This window comes from Pagrus pagrus (genome assembly GCF_965226575.1).
Source record: "Pagrus pagrus genome assembly, chromosome: 10".
NCBI classification, from domain to species: Eukaryota; Metazoa; Chordata; class Actinopteri; order Spariformes; family Sparidae; genus Pagrus; species Pagrus pagrus.
In genome coordinates, this window is record NC_140194.1 from 1,922,093 (window position 1) to 1,942,711 (window position 20,619).

Genomic DNA, 20,619 nt, shown 5'->3' on the forward strand with positions numbered 1-20,619 from the left:
GGGATTATCGATTTCAGTCTCATTCTCGTTATCAGTCTTTCGAACGCGATATCTCAAGAGTGCCTTCAGCACCAAAGACATCTAATTACTGTATTCAAGTCTTAGTTTCAGTTTAATAGCTGTGAGGACGACTCGAACACTTAATCTTATAACTAAAACCATTTTGTGTTTTTTGCCCTTCACGTTTTATTACAAGAATTATCTCGTGTTCTCTAAACTCCGGCCAACAGAACGTTCTCACAGCAGGACGTTAAACAACTTTTGGATTCATTAGGACATAAGATCCAAGTGAAAATAAGCTCGAGTGTATCTGCTGCATTTTTGCTGATGTGTGGATATTTCTCTCTAAAAAAACAAATCTAAATACTAGAAATGATGAGCGTTGCTTATTCACTGTGAAACTTTTCAAAACAGCTGACAGATGTATCATCAGAGTCTAAACTACAGTTGGATCAGCAGCGAGGAAAAACCTCAATATTTCATGAGAAACTGTCCAGGTCAGTCTGTGTGTTGCCATGACTGCGTTGTTTCAGATGAGATAAAACGGGGTAAGATAAAAAATGTGTTAGTCACTGTGATGAAAGTGGCCGGTGGCAACAGATTTGTAGCAGGAGACAAAACGAAGTCTGAAAAATGACTTCCAACAGGAGAGCACGTCAGAATACTGAATACATGCACATATGAACATATAATCTTTGCTGGCGGAAAATTGGACCATTACATTTTAACGCCCTCAGAGGTGCACTCGCTTTTGCAGCTTAAAAAGATTTTATTTCAACACTCGACACACAGCTACATCACATGGGAGAAGTTGGGAGAAGCAGTCAAATCAAATGCACACATGTAAGAAACATAATGCAGCTGCAGATTCTCTGTTTCTGTCACTTGTCCTGAGAGCGTGCACACCTTAAGATGTGTGTGTGTTATTGACGTCGGGTTGAAAAGTAGAATAAATGTGTCGGATGTGTTTTGTCCCGTCGTGGACTCGTCCTTGCTGAGACTGCAGACTGCAGCAGAAACAGTGCAGCTGCAGCGCTGAAGGGCGGCGATAAGGACGCAGCCGACAGGAAAAGAGGAAAAAAAACAGAGAAATGAAATCAAACAGCAGAGCAAAGCCGCAGACCACTGAGTCTGCAGAGAGGCTATTTTAAAAGAATGAAGGAGAGGGATGCCTTAAGAGGTTTAAAGGACCCAAAGGTCACAGCACTCCCTGAAATGCAGCGTCACATTTGACTACAACACTCCTGCTTCACACTGAGCTTGTAGACTTGTCCCAGTTCAAACTCTCTTAAATGACTGTTTAGCTCTTCATCGTGCAGGCAGGGATCTCTCAGTGTCCTCAGCGTCAAGGGCAACACATCACCTCATACATAGAATAACAGGACACATGACTGAGTTCACCACACCCTCCCTTTATCAGACTGCTTCTAATGATGAGGAATACAAACTAAAATATTTTCATAGCTATGAATTCATTTAGCTCCACAACAGTTCACATGAATATACGGCCCCTAAAATATCTCAAAGAACTTCATAAAAGCTCAGTTTAAGATACAATATGTAAGAACTCTGCGTTAAAATGTCTGTTGTTGAGTTGTGTTCTTACATTATCCCAACAGATTTCTTAATTGTACATTTGCCATGAGCTAGCAAGCAACAGCTCTGAGTGAACTCAGCACTCAGCAGAGACTCTGGTTCTGGTTCTGGTTCTGGTTCTCTCTCTCTCCTCTCTGTAACGTTACATTCATGAAGTAAAGTACATTTCCCCTCCAGCTCCAGTCAGCAGTCAACATTACAGAACAGAAACACCCGACAGTGGAGGTCACCTCCGGATCACTGCTGCAGTCAGGCTGATAAACAGGAGTGAAGATAAATCCACTTTTTAATCCCACAAGTTACAAAGTAACTCTGAGCTGTCGGTGAACGTCTCCAGATCAGAGCAGAATCTGATGAGACTCCAGGTGTTTATTCCTCCAGAAGGTCTGGATCTGCACCCGGCCCTCCCCACACACGACCATCGTCTTTTGTTTCGATGCAGAGACCCTTGCATTAGAAATAACATATCCTTTACATGTTTCTGATCAATATGTAATACAGATGCCAGCACGTACAGTTTTTAATTGCATGAAATGAAAAAAATAAGAAAAAGTGCTCTGGAAGTGTCGGCTATGATCGATCTGGGCAATATGGAAAAATCACATCACCATCATCATCAATATAGACAGAGACTACACGAGGTAATGATCTCATCACAGCTAATGTGTCATCATCCAACTTTAATGACTGACTTTCCAAAAATAAATAGACCGTTTGCAAGCATGCAAAGCAAACTTAATAGTTCATAAAGATAAAAAAAATCAATAAAAAATTATAAAAAGTCTTTTAAAATGACATCAAGGTAAAAAAAAAAAGCTATTATTCTTGACTTGGTCACACCTGAATTCCTACAAACTAAACAGACAGCAGTTTTCTGTGCTTCAGCATCGGAGGAGGATCTGCAGTCTGACGGCTCGATAACAAGAAGCTCAAAAGGCAGAAATGACCAGAAATAAAAGGTTTTGCAGCTGCTCTGCTTTTCCAATAACACCAGTACACAAGAGACTCCACATGTCGCCTCGTATCACTCATCTGAGTGTGTGTGTGCGCGCGCGTGTGTGTGTGTGTGTGTGTGTGTGTGTGTGCGTGTGCGTGTGCGTGTGTGTGCACGCTGCCGACCAGCTGTCTGTGTGAAGAAGAGTTTTCATTATTGAAGTAACAAAAACAGTTGCAGTTGTGATGTTGGTGCGAGTGGAAACTGCTCCCTCTGGTCCTCTAACGCTGCGGCCGCTGACTGACGATCGGCTGTGGACGAGGCCTCTGGATCAGACTGGATCGTTGTGTGTCAGCAGGTTGACTGTGTGTTCATTTTCCCTGGTTGCACCAGCGACCTGAAGCTCTATGGCTCCCTCTGCTGGTTGGGCAGTTGGTCCACTTCAAATTTCCCGACCCTTTTGCGGCCAGGTTCATCTCAATTTGTTGAGAACATCTTAAATTTATTTTCTCACATTTTGACCCAAACACCTTCTGAGCAGGACAGTTTGCAGTTAGAAGGTTGTCAGTGCTCTTTGGTGTACAAACTATGAAATGAAGACATTTCTATGACATGCTTAGGATTTTGGTATCAAAGGGTTTTGGTTTCTGTTGGAGTGGTACTGACCAATCACCTCCGAGCAGGCTTTGGTGGCATGCAGAGCACATTGATCTCAGAACCAATTAGCTGATGATTTAGCTTTTTAAAAAATCTGCATTCAGATAAATTAAGAGTCCTCTCTCAACTCAAACTCCATTCTCGCCTCTCAAGTTGCTGATCGGACTGGAAACAATGATCAGTGCACAGAAGAGGAAATCTTGGCCCGGATATCCGTTGCCCATAAATCTGCTGGCTACACTGGCGGCGCTGAAAACTTGGCCGTCTCCCCCAGAGATTAATCGCTGTCAGACAATAGCCAATGGGTTCTGAGATTGCTGTTCTTATCTTAGTTAGTTATCAGCCGACACATACGCTGATGATGACACATCTGTGACAAACGTTTCATCAACTCCATTTTCTAAGTTGAAACCAAAACTTTATTAATCATTAATAATTTTCTGTTCTAGATCAGTTATTAAGCACTAATAAGAACACATTTGGGGTTCTAGTTCAGATTTAATCATAATTATAATTCATTGTGTGTATTTTTTTTATTATATAAAATATATATTCACTCCTCCAATTGCCTTTCCGTGACTTTGTCACAAGCTGTTTCTGATCCAGTCTAATTCCTTACAGTGATGCTAATGTTAGCATTAGCTTTGATAAAGCAGCGCTCAGTCCTGAGTGTAACCTGTGACCGCACATAATAACAATGTTGCTGATGAAGCGGTAACTCTTGGTCTTGGAAGCATCATGGTGTACATGGTGGTATATACAGTTAGTACTGTAGGTAGTAAGCTAGTCACCCAGATGGGCTAGCATTAGCAGTTTATATTAAAGCAGTTAGCCTTAGCTCTTGTATTTTTGGTTCTGGAAAGCTGATTAAAAAACAAGACGACCCTCCAAACTTCCTCTGCAGTTGGACAGTTGTTGTTCAGGGCAGGGTTAGTGAACACGGAGGTGGATGACAAAACTCGCCAACACGTCGTGTGACGCCTCCAGCACACATCTGTTCATCAGGTTCCTAAACGCTTGATGTGCACCTCACTTTGATACTCGCAGTAATAAAGCTGCTACAGTGCTGTACTGAGGGACTGAGGGTGTCATTACCGAGTCTGCAGGGAACACACACGCCATCAGGCTCATCAGTGTTTACATCCCTTCATTAGTGTCTGGACACCACGGAGGTGAACTCAGGGTCGAATTGATTTCCCGTCCTCCTCTTTTCTTCCACAAACACAGCAAACCGTTCAGCATCATCTCTGCAGAGTCCATCTTGTCCTGCGTCTGTCTTTAATGAGTGTGTGTGTGTGTGTGTGTGTGTGTGTGTGTGTTTTCTATTTTTAGCTATCGGGGTGCAGTTGTCCTTGGATTGCCTGGAAAAGAGGTTCTGGGCCATCGCCAAGCAGGTGACCAGAAGACTCACTCTCACACATGTTGGCTGATGTCACTTCTGGGGACATTTCATTGACTTGTGTTTATTCCTGAGAGGCTGACTGTGACCTTCACTTTAAATTATCCATGAAAAGCTCTAATCCCTCAAACATTAATCTGACCACAGTGGCACAAACCTGATAGAGGAATTTTATCAACAAAGTTTCTGTTTACATTCGGTGTTTCTCTCCAAAACTCATCGTGTGTGTCCTTCACGTCTGACAAAGCTGAATTTAAAGCTGACGATGTTTAAACCGTCATTGTTTACATTCATGCTCTGCTGCATCTCTTGGTGCGCTCTACTGCCACCTGTAGATCAGTGGAATAACACAAAACGATCAGCCAGAGTGTGCTCGTACCAGGACGTTATAATTATACCTGGACACAGCCATGGAGGCCAAGTCCCAGTCATTTCTATGGAAACTGCTCTGTGGCGTATGAAGCCAAAAAGACTTGACTGTTTTCCGCATAGCTTCTGCATGTGCGACCCGTAGAGCACGTGCAGCCGAGAGTTTCGCCGACTAACTTCCGGGTTAGCGCCCGGCTAAGTTGAATGGGGATGTAATAATTAAATTGTGCGGCTCTTCTAGACGTTACAAAAAATGTTTTACTGTAGAGAAGAATGGAGGACAAATTAAGTTCAGTACTTTGTGTAAAATATCCGCTCTTGCAGGTTTGGTCTCAAAACCCCGACTGTGCTGAAGTTTGAGGGAAGAGAGTCCAAAAGGGAGGAAACGATCACGCTAGCTGTGTTGCTCCGTGTCCTGTGGGAGTTTAAACTGCTCCACAAAGACACTCGGTCTGATCTGCAGTCAGGCTGGAGTGTAATAGTTAGCGACTGACCATGCAAATATGAAGTGCATCACTAAGTTTCCAAGGACGAACAAATGAATTTTGCTGTGATCATCCAATAATAATCCTCTGGATTCAGAGGTCATTATTTCAATTTTCCATTTCCTTCAGCAGGGACCAGAGCCCATTAATTGTATTCACTAAGTCTCTTAGACTTTTCATATTAAGATTAAAGTGGAATATGCACAGAATAAGGTCCCATTAAGATGTAAAGCAACTGGATGTGACCCTTAAGAGACCGAAGTAAAGATGAATGTATCTTTGTACTTCAGCCTAATCTCACTTTCATGACTAAGAGTTTTTATTATTTAATTTAAAGGAAAGCTGAGACATTAAATCCACAGATTTAAAGACTCAATTAACTCTATTCTGAATAAATGAGCCCCACTATTAAAATCCAAACACCATGGTACCTGTGCTAGCATGCTCTCACTTGTACGTGCTAAAGGTTAGCTTGTTCACACACAGTAGTTTGTATTATTTACTTACAAGGTGAAGATATTAACTAAACTGAAAACTGTTTTATTTACACAAATAATAAAAACAACCCGAAAATGTTAATATATTAATCTACATGTATGGGAAATATATGTTTGTTGCATACAGTGGAGCTACTAAACTAAATGTATCAAATGAGTGGAGTGGAGAGGAAGTATAAAGTAGCAGAAAATGGAAATACTCAAGTAAAACACCTCAAAACTTGACTCAATCAGTCAATCAATCTTTATCTGCATTGCACCAGTTCACAACAAAAGTCGTCTCCTGACACTTTACAAAGTGAGCAGGTCTAGAAAATAGAGACAGTGGCAAGAACAGGAAGAAACCTCGAGCAGAACCGGGCTCAGTGGGCGGACTTCTGCCTCCACCAGAGTAAATTGTACTTTGGTTTATTTTGTCACTGGTTGTTTGAAATTTTGACACAAACAGTTTCATTTTTACTGCAACTGAGCATCAGACCCAAATATCGTTTAGGCCATATCGGTGCTCAGCCTTGTATTCACTCTGTGTGAAGTTTCTGAAGGACTCACAATAACAACAGTTACAAAAAAAGGGTTAACCCCAACCCAATTTACCTTCAGACTTTTAGTCCTGTTACAAAATGTGTCCCCAGAAATAACATGAGACAGACAGCATTCACACACACACACACACACACACACACACACACACTCACTCTCGACAGGCCTTTGACCTTGTGAACGTCTCCTGCAGTTCAGTGAAGCAGAGCTGCAGCTGAACGAGTGCAGATGTCCTGTAGAGGTTGATGGTGCAGATAACGTTATTAATGAGAGCTGACAGCTGCGACAGGCTGCGTTAATATATTCACTGCTGACATTAGCTCAACTGACCTCAGAGCACATTTACATCCGGTCCCCACGGATTTACAGCATCTCAAGTTTTTATAATGTTTCTTAAGTTAAATGAAAAGTAAAAGTTCATCTGAAACGCGGCTGCGTCTCTGAGCCGCGGAGCAGTTTGTATTGTATCTAACATTAATAGTCTGTTCCTGTCGAGTCGTGCCCTGAAACGGGACTTATCATCTGCATTTGTGGCCTGTTGCATTTGATTCGCTGCCTGAGGAAACTGAAGCCGTCAGCGGATCTATTTTAAAAAAACGCCCACATTTTGTAGAAGCTGCACAACTCTGTGACCATTTAAACCATGTTAAATCTTTAAAGCCAGCTAAGTGATGCAGCTCGACTGTAAAACAGAGCAAATCTGAAAAGATGGTGGAGGACTGGAGCACAAAGTCTGTTCATGTAGATCTTGATTTATTTTTTGATTCAACAAACTAAATACACAAACTCTCTTTGTGTTCATGACTGAATAAACTGAATAAACAAACTGACCTTAAAGGACAAAAACACACTTTATACTGTTTTTAATACTGTTTGTGTTTCTTCCCCCCCCCCCCCCGCTGCTTCCAGCCCAGTGACACAGACGTAAGTAAACACTTGTTAATGATTATTGATTCAAAGCTTGATCCTGGTTTTCTTTTACGTCAGTTTGAATCAGTTTTAGCAGCCGATGTTACGGATAAACTGAATGTTGAGCTCGGTTTGTTTGGCACTGGTTCATCACTGCTCTGTATATTTTCATTAACAGCTACAGTCTTCACATCATCACATCCTGGTTACTTCAGTTTAAATTAATTGAATACAGACAGTAACAGGTGGAAGTACTCAGATCTTGTACTTAAGTAAAAGTAGCAGTACCACAGTGTAGAAATACTCTATGTAAAAGTCATTTTTTAAAGTCAGTATTTAAATATTTACTTAAGTAAACGTACAAGTATGAGCATTGAAATAGGGTTAAAGAACCAAAACTAAAAACACTCGTGTCATTACGTTACTGGGATATATTTACTGATGCATTCATGTGTTTCACTTTAATTAAGTTTTATCTTAATCTTTAATACGTCATCATAATTGATTTGTTGTTGATATTTAGTTTTTTCTAAATCTGCAAAGTGACAGTAAAGTTATTAAATACATGTAGTGAAGTAAAAGTACAATATTTGCCGAATGTAATTAAGTACATTTACGAAAGTACTGTACAATAGCAGTATTTCAATTTTCTGCTACTTTATACTTCCGCTCCACTACGTTTTGGAGGTAAATATTGTACCTTTACTCCACTTCATTTATTTAATAACTTTAGTTACTAGTTACTCTGCAGATTACCTGCTGCATCCGAGCCGAAGAATCACATTTAAATAATTAATTTATCGGCGAGTGAAACTGATCGAGACTCTGACTCAGCTGCTATTTGTGTGGGTGACTTTCACTTTTACCAAAGTGATATTGTAAATTAATATCTTTACTTTTACACAAGTGAACTTTTGTTTTTTTACAACACTGATTGTTTTGGAGTAAAAGTACAAAGCAGGAGAAAATGCAAGTAAAATTTAGGCTACTTGAGTAAATGTATTTGATTACTTTCCACCGCTGACACTTGCTAACTTCCTTTCTACAGTTACTTTGTGTATGTTGGTAATTTCAGGTCATAATTTATATTTAATTCTCAAACTCAAGAATCCAGTTCCAGCTGGTTATTTTTGATCAACTTGGCCGAGATGATTTTACTCTAAATGTTTCCCAGGTTGTAATTTAACTACCGTCTTAAAAGTTCAGAATATTTGTTTCCTGGAGCTTCTCGTCAGCTTCCTCCCGTGTGCACTGAGCTGTCAGTGTGTCGATGACCTTTGACCCTGCCTCTTCTCTCTCTCAGTGTACAACCATCGAGGGCAGGTGTCCTCTCAGCTGTGAGAGTGTTGTAAGTATCCTGCCTGCTCTGTCTGCTCGTCACCAAACATCAGTCCTTCATGTTGAAAACACAAACACACACTTCTTCCTTCTGCTTCCTGTTCAGGATCTCAACTGTTTCCTGGTCGACAACAACGGCTTCATCGTGCTGTCCAAGGAGAGGAACGAGGTAAGACCTCACCTGACTGTGATCAGTCTGAGAGGACGCAGATATGTGAGAAAAACTGCCGTTAGGTCCTTTAAGTAATTAATTAAATGGGAGCATGCTGACCTGATTGGTTTAAACCTACTTGGAGTCAGGAAGTTGATACTTAAAACAATCTGGATGAGTTTTGGTGTCAGGAGATGACTTTTTAATGTGCTCATAAACAACATCTGGATGGCTCACAGGATTTGAGGAGAGTTTTGGTCTTAATCTGTCTGTGTGGTGCTTTAGCAGTGAAATATACAGCAGCTGCTGCACCTGCTGACCCCGACTGACCGTGGGCGGAGCTTAACCAGAGCGGTGCGAGCTGCCGGATCAACCGTCAGTTTAACGTTTATAAGGGCAGGTCCGTTTTTTTTAAACCTGCGCTCTATATTTACATGTTTTGGTGTGTAAATGATTCATACTTACCAAAAGTTTTGTAATCGGTCCAATAGATCGCCTCAGCTGGCAGCAACAACGCGGCTGCAACGTAATGTTTTGGTGCAACTACGACCGTCAGAGTTACGTCCACGGAAAGTTCTTGGTTTTGCCTCTAAAACGCTGAGGTTATTATTCTGAGTATCTGACATCATTACTGAAACGATTCCTGTGTGAACTTTTTGACCATTTTGTAACCAGAAACACGAGTCTCATTCAAGGAGAAGTCTCGCTGTGAAATCCTGTGAGATGTGAGTTGTTGCAGGAAGACGACAGCGGAAACGTGAGTCAGAGTTGGAGAGACGAGTTTGGAGTTGAGGAACTGTCGGCAAGAATTTCTTTCCAAAGTCACGTCTGAATATCGGATTTTGACAATACTGAACGAGACTTTTGTTTCTGGTTATAAAACGGACCTTATCATTAACAGGAACTGACCCTCCCTCAGTCCCGCCCCTTTACACCCTGTGGACCAGTAACAGTTGAGCAGGCGTAGCACCTGGATGAAGCTCAGTGAACTTTTCCGTTTTCTGCTTGATCCATCTGTATTGAAAAGAAAAACAAGTTGATAAGAGGGTTTAAAGATATCACTGGGGGATCTCTGAAAGCGGCACTCGACCCCTGACCGTGTGGAAGACGTGTTTATTCCTTGTCTTTCAGAGCTGATGCTGATTATTAGTGATCCAGGAAACCGATAACCGATAATTGAACCTATGTGGTTGGATATAGTTGAGAACTACCAGTGACAAAATGTAACCAACTATAATTTATTAAAGCACTGTGCTTAATAACTCAATATTTTTGTTTTCTATTAATATTTTCACATAACCATTTATCTGATAACTTGAGCAACTAGATTATTTGCTGATTCAGTGCTGATTGGCTGTTACTCGTGACATCAGAGTGTTGTGGACGCTGAGTACACAGAGTGGTGACCACATACAGAGAAAGGATCCAAAGTACTGCATTTTTAAATGTATTAGTTTTATTGGCCATCAGTCACCAAACACACCGAATCAGAAAAATGCTGAATATCGGCCCGTGTTAATCGGTCTACCCATAATACATATAGTACTTTATTGATCCCAAGAAGAGGAAATGGGCTCACACCCGGCAGTGCTGACTGATGATGGTGTCGTCCTCGACCTAAATGAAAAGTTTGTGTGGCTTTCTCTTTTTCCTTCAGCCCAGCATGGTCTGAAGGTCTCACTGTGTCGTTTTTCCGAGTTCATAAAACAACTTCTTGAATCGACTCCCAGAAACTATGAAACACTGCTGCAGCCGGCTAAACATTTGGTTTACTTTTCATCTGATGTCTCTTTCTGGCCCAAATGAGCTTCCATACATCTCAGATATCGTTTTGAAGGCCTTCAGAGGGTCAGTCTGTGTGTAGAGACGTGGAGCCTGTGAGCCTGCTGTCCATCTGACAGCTGCTCGTTAGCTCCGGATTAACTCAGCCTGTTAAGAGCCGTATTAATGAGGATTAATCCAGAGCCCACCATGCCACAACACACACACACACACACACACACACACACTCAGCTGAGCAGCCACACCCAGTTCATGCCCCACACTTCTATTTCAGTTTAATCTGCCTCCAGAGCTTCAGCGCTTACTGTTTTGGTTCAGGACCTGTTATCGGGAGTCGAACCTGTGATGTTTGTACTACAGGACGGTATGGGTGCCCGCGAGGCTGCCAGCTGTGCAGCAGCAGCTGGCTCTGCCGCAGCCAGATGAGGTTAAGCTGTCGTCCTGTGCTATCTGTGAGGCTGTCAGGGTCAAATGAGCGTTCAGTTTTAGAACAGCTGGATGAATGTAAACATGAACTCCACGGTCTCTTATTAATGTAAAGCTGGTGACAGCACATCGCAAGTGGACAGCTGTAAGTCCAGGTGAACGAGACGCATCCAGGACACGTTTAAGATCCGATCACAGCGTCTGGGTCGCATGTGAACACACTCTTTTAGCAGTGTGTACTCACATGTGTCCTGAGCCACACTCAACAAACGTCCTCTGTGAAACAAGAACAAGCCACAACAGCAGGCAGAATGGATTACACAGTGTCTGATTTCCATCCTCTGTTACCCTGCCAACGTTAACGTCACCAGATGTTTGTGAACACACTTTCCGTTTCAACTGATCCAACCACTAAACTAGTGACCACAGCATCACCAGACTCCCTCAACAAAGCACGTGATTTTCAGAGTTGTTGCATGAGGAGAAACTTAACAAACTTTGTGCAACGGCTACAACAAATTCTGAGTCATTGGTGCCTTCTTGTTAATTCGGCAGCTTTTGACCATATCGTGTAAAGATGGCCGCTGTGACAGCTCAACAAGAGTAAGGCCAAAACACCTCAATCTCCCCGCGGTGACTGCTGCAGTACACGTCATAAATCCCGTCCACTCAGTGTTTACAGATGGGACGTGAGCCAAACTGGAAAGTTGGTTCCTGTCATTTTAGCTTGTTTTTATCATGCTGTTGTTTGATAAAGTTTTACTTTTTCAGATACGTTTGGTTTTAATAGGTTATTTGCTCGGGGTGAACATTATGATTGAAGGTGTTTCGGCGGGAACTTCAATGCTGATGTAGCAGAGACACACAGTTCATCTTGATATATGTCGATCACTCTGTAGTATGAGACTGAGTGTAACTTAAAGCTACGTGTAGTTTGAGTAAATGCAAAGTTGCTATGAGACAGAATGTTTGGTTTAAGAAAATGAATCATATCTAAGCACTAACACAAAGTGACCAAAAACCTCCAACATGGCTGCCACAGGGGAGAGTTTAATCACATGAAAGTCTTTATTATGTTTCTTTTTCTTTGTAAATGACTTTAACTTCCAGCAAATGTTAGTGGTGAGATTTGTGAAGACGAACAGCTTCTACAGACGCAGCAACATGTTGTGTTGGAGAGAATCCTTAAAGCAAGAATCATTTACTGTAGAAGCTCATTTTTCATTATTTGCATGTCCGCTGTGTTCCCAGTGGCCTTACTAAGCAGATATTATGATAAAGTGCTTCCTCCATGTTTTGCTGAGCTCTGGGCTTTATAGAAAGTTTGTGGAAACACCCAGAAACCTCCCCGGTGTTGAAGCTGCTGTGGTGTGAAGGTGCAGATCGTAGTGCGTTGCAGGGCACGGTACATTTTTAATCAGTAGAGAAAATTAAGTCGGTGCTGACTTAAAGAAATAGGTCAGAGTGAGGAAGTGTAGTGAGCAGGGTGACGGTGCAAAACGCAGGGCCTGTTATTGGTCGCGTTGGCCGTATGCAGAGGAAATGTCTGTTTGATCAATGATCCTGTCTGAGAAGCTGCTGCAGGACTCCACAGTTCATCCTCAGGAGGGAACAGGTCAGACTGATAAACACGACCTATTACGTCCCAGAACGTCCTCAGATTAATATCAGTCACACCACAAAACTAAGAGGCATCCATGTTTCTGTTACTAATTACTAGTGGTCACTGTGTTTATCAGGATCGATACTGATTATTAGAAATCAACACAACCGATGACCAATATTTGGAGAACAGTTCTGTTCTTAATGTAAATAAAACTTTCAGGAACTTGAGTATTTCCATTTTCTGATACTTTAGACTTCCTCTCCACTACATTTATTTTTATATATTTAGTCACTAGTTACTTTGCAGATTCATATTATTTTATTGTTTATTGGCTGTTAACTGTGACGTGTCACCAATCAGGTGACAGAAAGTCACTGATACAGAAAATCAGAAAAATGCTGAATATCGGCCCCGATAATCGGTCTGTCACTGCTGGTTGTATCCTCTGTGCGGGGCCATTTTAGTACATCTCAGACTCCATCCTTTAATGAAAATATAACACAAGAGTGCTGTAAACCTTCTTATAAAAGACGCTGCTGATTTATTAAAGGTCATCATAATCATTCTTGGATCAGCCGGTAAAGATCTTTGCTTATATGCTTTAAATTAGACCCTGTGACAAAGTTCTTCTAGTTACAAGATTAAGTTTCTCAGAACCAGCAAGAACAAATCGCAGTTCCAAGTTTCTTATTAAGATAATTAAGATAAAATAAAAACTGCCTGGTAGGAAGGAATATCCTGTCAGACAGAAAACAGCATATATTGCCTTAATTTAAGATATCACTTAGATTTCCCTTTTTGCAGTGTGCTAACGCGGTCCTGTATATAATGAAACCGTTCTGCACGGGATTTCTGCAGACTGCGAGCAGAACTGAACCTTGTTTTGCTGCTGTACATCCGCAGAGCTCCTGGCAGGAGTTCGACTCTGGCACTTTTACGGGCCCTAGGTTTTTGTTTACCCCAGCACGTTTACCCGCTGCTGCTGCTGCTGCTGCTGCTGCTGTCAGATAAACAGAGGGTCAAGTTTCAGCATAAGCAGCATCCGACTGCTAACGCTCAGCAACCTGCGAGTCCTCCGAGGCTGCTGGGAAAATCCCGTCCAGACGGAGATAAAGTGTGGGCAGGGAGCAGCTTGTAAACGTGAAGAGAGCTGCTGAGACAAAACGCTCTGAATAATTCAAAGACTCTGCTGCTGCTGAGGGCCGGAGAGCAGCGACACACTGCAGACACACACAGAGGACTTTAAATCACACTGTAACACTTCACGCCATCTGTTTCACTCCGGCTGTATTTACTCAACAACCAGACCTTTCATTTTTATTCACACCCATCTGTTATGTTGTTAGTCTCAGACCGGAGGACACGATCTCCTGCAGGAAGTAAATTAATTACAGTGAGGATAATTTCATTTGTGACTGTAGACGTGAGTCTTTAGGGGGATTCTGGTTCTGTCTCTATCAGAAACATTTTAATATTTGTAAGAGCTACTTGTGATGTGAAAGTGTTTCTTTGTGTTGGGATTCAGAGAAAAAATACTGGTTTACAAAAATAAATAAAAAGAATTACCGCAGCAGCAGGAGAGCACAGCGAGAAATGATCAAAACTTTATTGATCAGAAAAACAATAAAGACAAAATAAGATACAGTATTCATTAAGAAAACGCTTCTCTTTTTTTTCAGATTGAAATAAATCTCATGTCTGTGTAACTACGGAGCTGGAGCAGGATGTGCTCAGTACGGAAGCCCTGATGGGACACAACGAGTTGTTTTTCTGAGTTGTAAAAAATGTTTTTTCATGTTGTAGCAGAGTGATTTTTGTTTTTTCACGCAAAAAATACTTTTTTTTTCAGTGTGTGGAATTTCTTGAGCCATTTTCTACGTTTTAAAAAAATATATATTTTCACCTGAATTTTCTTTTTTCCGTGTGTTCGACCAGCTGGAAAAAAAAATTGATCCCTTTTCTACGTTGTGAAAAAATGTTTTTCATGTGTGAAACCAGCTGAGGAGACTGAGACTGAGGTTTCTTGTGTGTGGAACAGAGTTATTTTTTTTTTTTCCTGAGCCATTTTGTAAGTTGTTTAAAAAAAAGGGATTTTTACATTTTTTCATGCGAAAAGAACGTGACAAATAAATTAATTTATTTTTGTTTGTGGAACAAACAAAAATAAATTAATTTATTTTTGTTTGTGGAACAAAGCGGTGAAAAACATTCTGGATCAATTTTCTAAGTTGGAAAAAAAATGTTCACGTGTCACGCTGACGGGGGGAAAAACTATTCTTGAGATTTTTGTGGAAAAAAATTTTTTGTGTGGAGCCAAGTGGAAAAAAATGTTCTTGAAATTTTTTTTTTTCAGTGTGTAAAACCGGATGAAAAATGTTTTTCTTGATTTTTCTTGTCTGGAGCGTAGTGGCAAAAAATTCTTGAGATTTTTTTTTTTTCCCCATGTGAAAAAAAAATGGTGTATGGAGCCGAGTGAAAAATAGGTTCTTACAAAAGTTGTTTAAAAAAACATTTTTGTGATTGAATTTCTTTTTTTTTTTTTTTTTGAGCCGAGTGAAACAAAACAAGTTTTGATCCTTTTTCCAAGTTGTTTCACCGAGTGAATAAAACACTGCGGCGGCTCTCGTGTAATGCTGATGGATAAATGACTTTCACTGTCCCCATGCTGCTGAACAACATGATGGAAGGACTAATAACCTTTTTCAACCTCCATCTCACAAAAATGTCTCAATTGTCCTTCAGGGCTTCCGTAGTTTTTATGTTGCCGAACTGGAAAAACAAACTTCAACTGTTCATGTCGTCTTTTCAGGTCGGCCGCTTCTTTGGCGAGGTGGACGGGTCCGTCATGGCGTCGCTGATCAAGATGGGAATGTACAAAAAGTACGACTGACGGACGTAAAACCTTTTCTGATATGTTGAGATGTAGACAAGCTTTTCACTGCTGACAGTAAAAACACATTAAGTAGTTTTGAATTCAAGCTGAGGTTTGAATCTTCTCTCATGAAAACATTAAACACATGACGTGAAGGATTCCTCTGATGGTTCTGCTGCCGTTCTCTCTGATGTTCCTGAAGTTAATGTGAACGTTTGTCTGCAGAGTGTCGCTGTTCGACTACCAGGCGATGTGTAAGAACAGTCATCATCACGCCAGCAGCGCCCGACCTCTGCTCAGTGTGAGTCTCTCCACTACACACAATCTCCAGATGTGCAGATGTTGAACGTTTGTGATAAACTGAAGGATGAAGTGTTCTCCTCTTTCTTCAGGGCCACAGCAGAAACGATATCTTTAGCTGTAACTTACAATATAAATACTTTGTTTTGAAGTCGTTCTCACTCAGGTGGATGTTCAGGAGTCCACACCACAACTATAACCACAGCAAAAATCATGTCGGACTGTTTCTTGGTGGTGTTGATTCATTACTTTCGCTCCCGTCTTAACTTCCTCTCCTTTTTCTCCTGCAGCCGTTTTATGTCATCGCAGCGATAATGAGATGGTTCTTCTCCAACGCGCTCATGTAAGTGTCGACTGCTGCTTTTATATTCAGATTTTATGGGAACTAAAGGTAGAAAGACTGATTTTAATCCAGGTTGTGACGGTGACATGAGACACATCTGTAACCATCCAGCTTCAGGATTTTAGGCAACAGGAAGTCCAAAATACTTGATCATTTTTATTTTACGATGGCTGTCAACACTTCTAACAGTAAACTCGTCAGAGCCACGTGAAGGTGCTCATTCTGCTCTGGAGTCTGTTTGTCCTTGTTGAAATATTGCCTTAATTCTCCATATGTATAATTTAAACCAGTTACGACTGCGTGTTTATGAGGCTGTTTAAAAGTCTGCATTCATTAAGTCGTTACTCACTTAAACGCTGACGATGGTTTCTATTATTACATAAAATGAGTGTGGAGTCAGCTGCAGGTCGTGTTAATGCCGCAGTCAGAGTTTGGATCTTTGCCCGTTTTCAAACCTTAAAAGGCTGTGAAATATGTCCTGTGAATAGATTTAATATTAACGAGTCGGACCGGGCTTAATGTTTCTTTAATCAGCATGAATCAAACAAGGAGGCTGAACCTGATGGAAAAGGACGATGTGAACAAAGAGCAGTCGGATCACTGAGGAGAAAAAGACTTTTACAGGCTGAATCCTCCACAGTGGACAGATGTTAGTGGTCCAGATGTGGTGCTGTGTGGGTCCAGTTCTGTTCGGTTCTGTCTGTGTTTTACATGTTAATGAGGTGTTTGTGTCTCCTGTCAGGTTCCTGCTGGATTTTAACTTCTGCGGTCTGTGGCACTCTGATTACTTTGTGGACGGTAAGAAGTAATGGATTACAATCACAACACCTCTTCTTCCTCAGTCCAGTTGTTTGTTTGTTTGTTGTTGTTTGTGTCTCACATCATCTCACACATCACAGACGTAAACAATCTGACACGATACAGAAATATTCAATAAGACAGCCGCAGATTAAAGATCGATACAGAAAGTCAGCAGGAGAGTCGACCCGGTCAGGTCCGTCCTCTTCATCACTCTCTCATTTCTCTTTCAAAATGGCGGCTTCATCTTCATCATTACCTCCACGCTCATGTTCACCATCATCATCATCACCACCACCACCACCTGTGTTCACTGTGATCCACCTTCATCCATTCAGCCAAGGCTGGCTATCATACAAGTGAGTACAACGTGCGTGTGTGTGTGTGTGTGTGTGTGTGTGTGTGTGTGTGTGTGTGTAAAGTAAAATCCACACTTTGAGACATTTGGACGGTCGTCTTTATTCAAATTAGAAGGAATTTACTTAAGGTTTATTTCTCACGGTGTATTAATGTGTGTGTGTGTGTGTGTGTGTGTGTGTGTGTGTGTGTGTGTGTGTGTGTGTGTGTGTCTCAGCTCATAAGCAGAAGAAGGTGGAGGCTCTGCAGCCCTGCGACACGGCGTATCCCGGCTTCATGTACGACTCGTCTGTGAAAGAAGCAAACAGCCTCATCAAGTGTGGACGCTGCCAGAAGTACGACACACACACACACACACACACACACACACACACACACACACTTGAACCCAGTAGTGAAGTATTTAGATTACATTACGATTACCTTTACGTACTTAAGTAAAAATACTCCCTAAAAGTCAAACATTAAAGTTTTACTTAAAGGGTAAGTCCACCAGTTTTCCACATTAAAGTGTTCACAGGTTTTGTCTAGTTCAACTGTGTAATCACATAAATTACCTCCGGTGATCTCACTCTGCTGCCAAGCTGCATTGTGGGTAATGTAGGCAGCAGGTTTTGAAAAGGAAGAAGAATGTGAGGAGAAAAAAAAGGCTCTTCAGTTTTTACTTCATGCTCAGACGTCAAACTTCAATTCGTTGTTACAACAACAAATTGAATCTGATTTCATCTGAAGAGTCAATAACAGAAACAATCTGCTCTCTAATGACAAACACAACAACAACAACAACAACAACAACAGAGTGAATCTGAGACGACACATTAAACTGAGCTGCTGGAAGTTTATGTGTAATTTCCCTTTAAAGTCTCGACTCACGATGTGATGGAGATTAAATGATGCAGTTCAACAGATAGTTGTGAATGATGAGACTTCAGGGGTCACAGGTAATAAATGACTCGGTGTGTACTGATTGATTGATTGATTGATTGATTGATTGATTGATCGGCTGTAACTTGTTGTCTGTGTTGTTTCAGGATGTTTGTGGTGCAGGCGATCCCCGACAGTAATCTGGTTCTGGTCGTGACTCAGGCCGACTGTGACTGTTCTCGTCAGTACGGACCGATCCCGCTGGAGCCCAAAGAGATCAAATATATCCTTCACAGACTCACTGACACAACAACAACAACAACAACAACAACAACAACAGCAACAGCGCCCCCTGCTGGACACACAACCACAGTCACTGCAGGGACACAACTCTGTACACTTCTGATATTATCAATCAGACAAAGTCAAAGCGCATTAACTACAATATTGGTCAAAACTGAGTTATGACTTTGAACTTTTAAATGTTAATCTTGTGACAACATCTCTAAGATATTGATGATCACCTGTGTGTTCGCTGCAAATTGCTGCTAACTATAAAACATCACCAGAAACCAGGACAGACAGCAGAAAGTTTATCTGCTGCACTGAGCTTCGGTCAGTGACAGCGGTCTGTTAAACAAGGACCAGGTGATATCGTGTGAGAGCTTCTCGTTCTTCACTGTCTGTTTACACTTAATATATCAAACCATCTTACTGGGGTATTTTCATAAAATATTACTTGAGGATCACTTGAATTTCTCTTAATTATTCGTCTATTTCAACTTTTTAAACATACGAAAGAATTATAACACATAACAGCTGTTCTACCTGTGATGTAACATTCGGTTGGACAGTTAAAAATCTGCAGCGAAGTCACTGCGATCAGCCTTTGTTGTTGTTTGTTGTTTTCCTTAACGGCAGTGAACATAACGCCACAGTGAAGTGCAACAGGATGAAGTCACAGAAGGTGCGGCGGCGCCCGGAGTCCTGTCACGCCTACCACCCAAAGGTGAGGCTCCACCTGTCACCAGACACTCAGACAGCTGTATGAAAAACATGAGGCAGAGCAGCGCTTCTCAAACGCTGCCTCGGTTGTGACTCACACTTTTAACAGGGCTGCTTCATAACATTAAACCCTGGTGAGTGGGATGTTTAGCTCGTAGCTAATCATGGATGACGTCTGAACTGGCCGGCTCTGATGCCCACAGACACACACATACACACACACACACACACACACACCACTCAGCAAGTGTTGTTCAGCAAATAAAAAAATGCTTGTTTATTATGATGAATAGCCGATAATATAAATCTCCCAATATCTGGCGGGTACGTTGTCAGTATCATGCATCCTTCCTTTTTTATATTAAGCACTGGTACAGAAAACTACTTGTATACAAATACTTAAAAGTATAAAAGTATTGTTACATAAACACTTTTATGTTGAAATTCTCCTACAGGAAGACGCGAAGGACTGCGGTGGAGCGTCGGCCATCTCCCTGTCGCTCTCTCTCTTCTCGGCCTCTCTGCTCGTGTCGTCACTCCTCCAACATCGGACGTAGGATGAAACAACCAATCAGGACGCTCTGAGGCGGCGGCAGCGAGGACTTGAAGCAGAATGAGGAGAAGTGGAGCAGGAAGCCAGAGGATGTTTTGTTCACTCAACACGAGAGACGACGGGACGTCTCAGATTTTCTTTCCTGCTGTTCAGACGAGCTCCAGCTCACTGCAGAGGAGATTAAAGGGCTATTTGATTTTTCTCTTTCTTTCTTTTTTTTTTTTTTAATAAACTGCGTCTAGGACTATTTTCTCCTTCCTGGAATAAACTGAAGTAGCTCGAGAGCTGCAGGAGAAACAGATGGACAGATGTAAACCGTGCAGCTCGTGGAGAAACGTTGCCATTACACACAAAGAATGTAGCGTCTTTGTAGCTTTTTGATACAGAAACATTGTATACGAGTAGAGTTTTACATTCAAATGATTCATCGTTTTTTTAAAAATAGGGAATAAATCAGCAGCTCTTTGAGAGGTCGAAGGTCAACAGAAATTCAGTGGCCAAATGAAGCAGTGTCATAAATATTTACATGCAGGTAAAAGATTTGAAGTGTGTTTGGTCATGAATCAGGTTCCTGCGCAGTGAAGAAGGAAAGTCTGGAATCTGATTTTAGTGATTTGAGGTCTGAAGTTTGAAAGAAAGAGTTAAATTAATCTGAGACCAAACTAGTTTGAAAGACGATGCAGTAAAATCTCTGAACTGCCTGAATTCATAGTTTCACAAATGATGTCCGAACACTGAGTCATGTAGTGATCGTTTCCATGGATACAGTGAGTAAACAAGGCTGCACATTGAAACAGAAACATGAATAAATGTAACCTTTTTTCACTTGAACACGTTG

General features: G+C 41.4%; 1 protein-coding gene across 1 annotated transcript in view; it reads left to right on the plus strand.

The window, feature by feature from the left end:
- LOC311263842 (voltage-dependent calcium channel subunit alpha-2/delta-4-like) overlaps positions 1–20,612 on the plus strand; it is a gene marked incomplete at its 5' end in the record, with an annotated part of 65,587 nt that extends 44,975 nt beyond the window's left edge. Inside the window, 13 exons of the mRNA XM_084364179.1 lie at positions 4,520–4,581; positions 7,387–7,401; positions 8,690–8,734; positions 8,831–8,893; positions 15,499–15,569; positions 15,787–15,862; positions 16,152–16,204; positions 16,947–17,002; positions 17,341–17,361; positions 17,577–17,694; positions 18,391–18,501; positions 19,145–19,232; positions 19,684–20,612. Coding sequence (XP_084220305.1) covers positions 4,520–4,581; positions 7,387–7,401; positions 8,690–8,734; positions 8,831–8,893; positions 15,499–15,569; positions 15,787–15,862; positions 16,152–16,204; positions 16,947–17,002; positions 17,341–17,361; positions 17,577–17,694; positions 18,391–18,501; positions 19,145–19,232; positions 19,684–19,785 — 881 coding nt within the window. The 3' untranslated portion in view covers positions 19,786–20,612. The remainder of the gene's footprint in view (positions 1–4,519; positions 4,582–7,386; positions 7,402–8,689; positions 8,735–8,830; positions 8,894–15,498; positions 15,570–15,786; positions 15,863–16,151; positions 16,205–16,946; positions 17,003–17,340; positions 17,362–17,576; positions 17,695–18,390; positions 18,502–19,144; positions 19,233–19,683) is intronic.
- Positions 20,613–20,619: the final 7 nt, after the last annotated feature.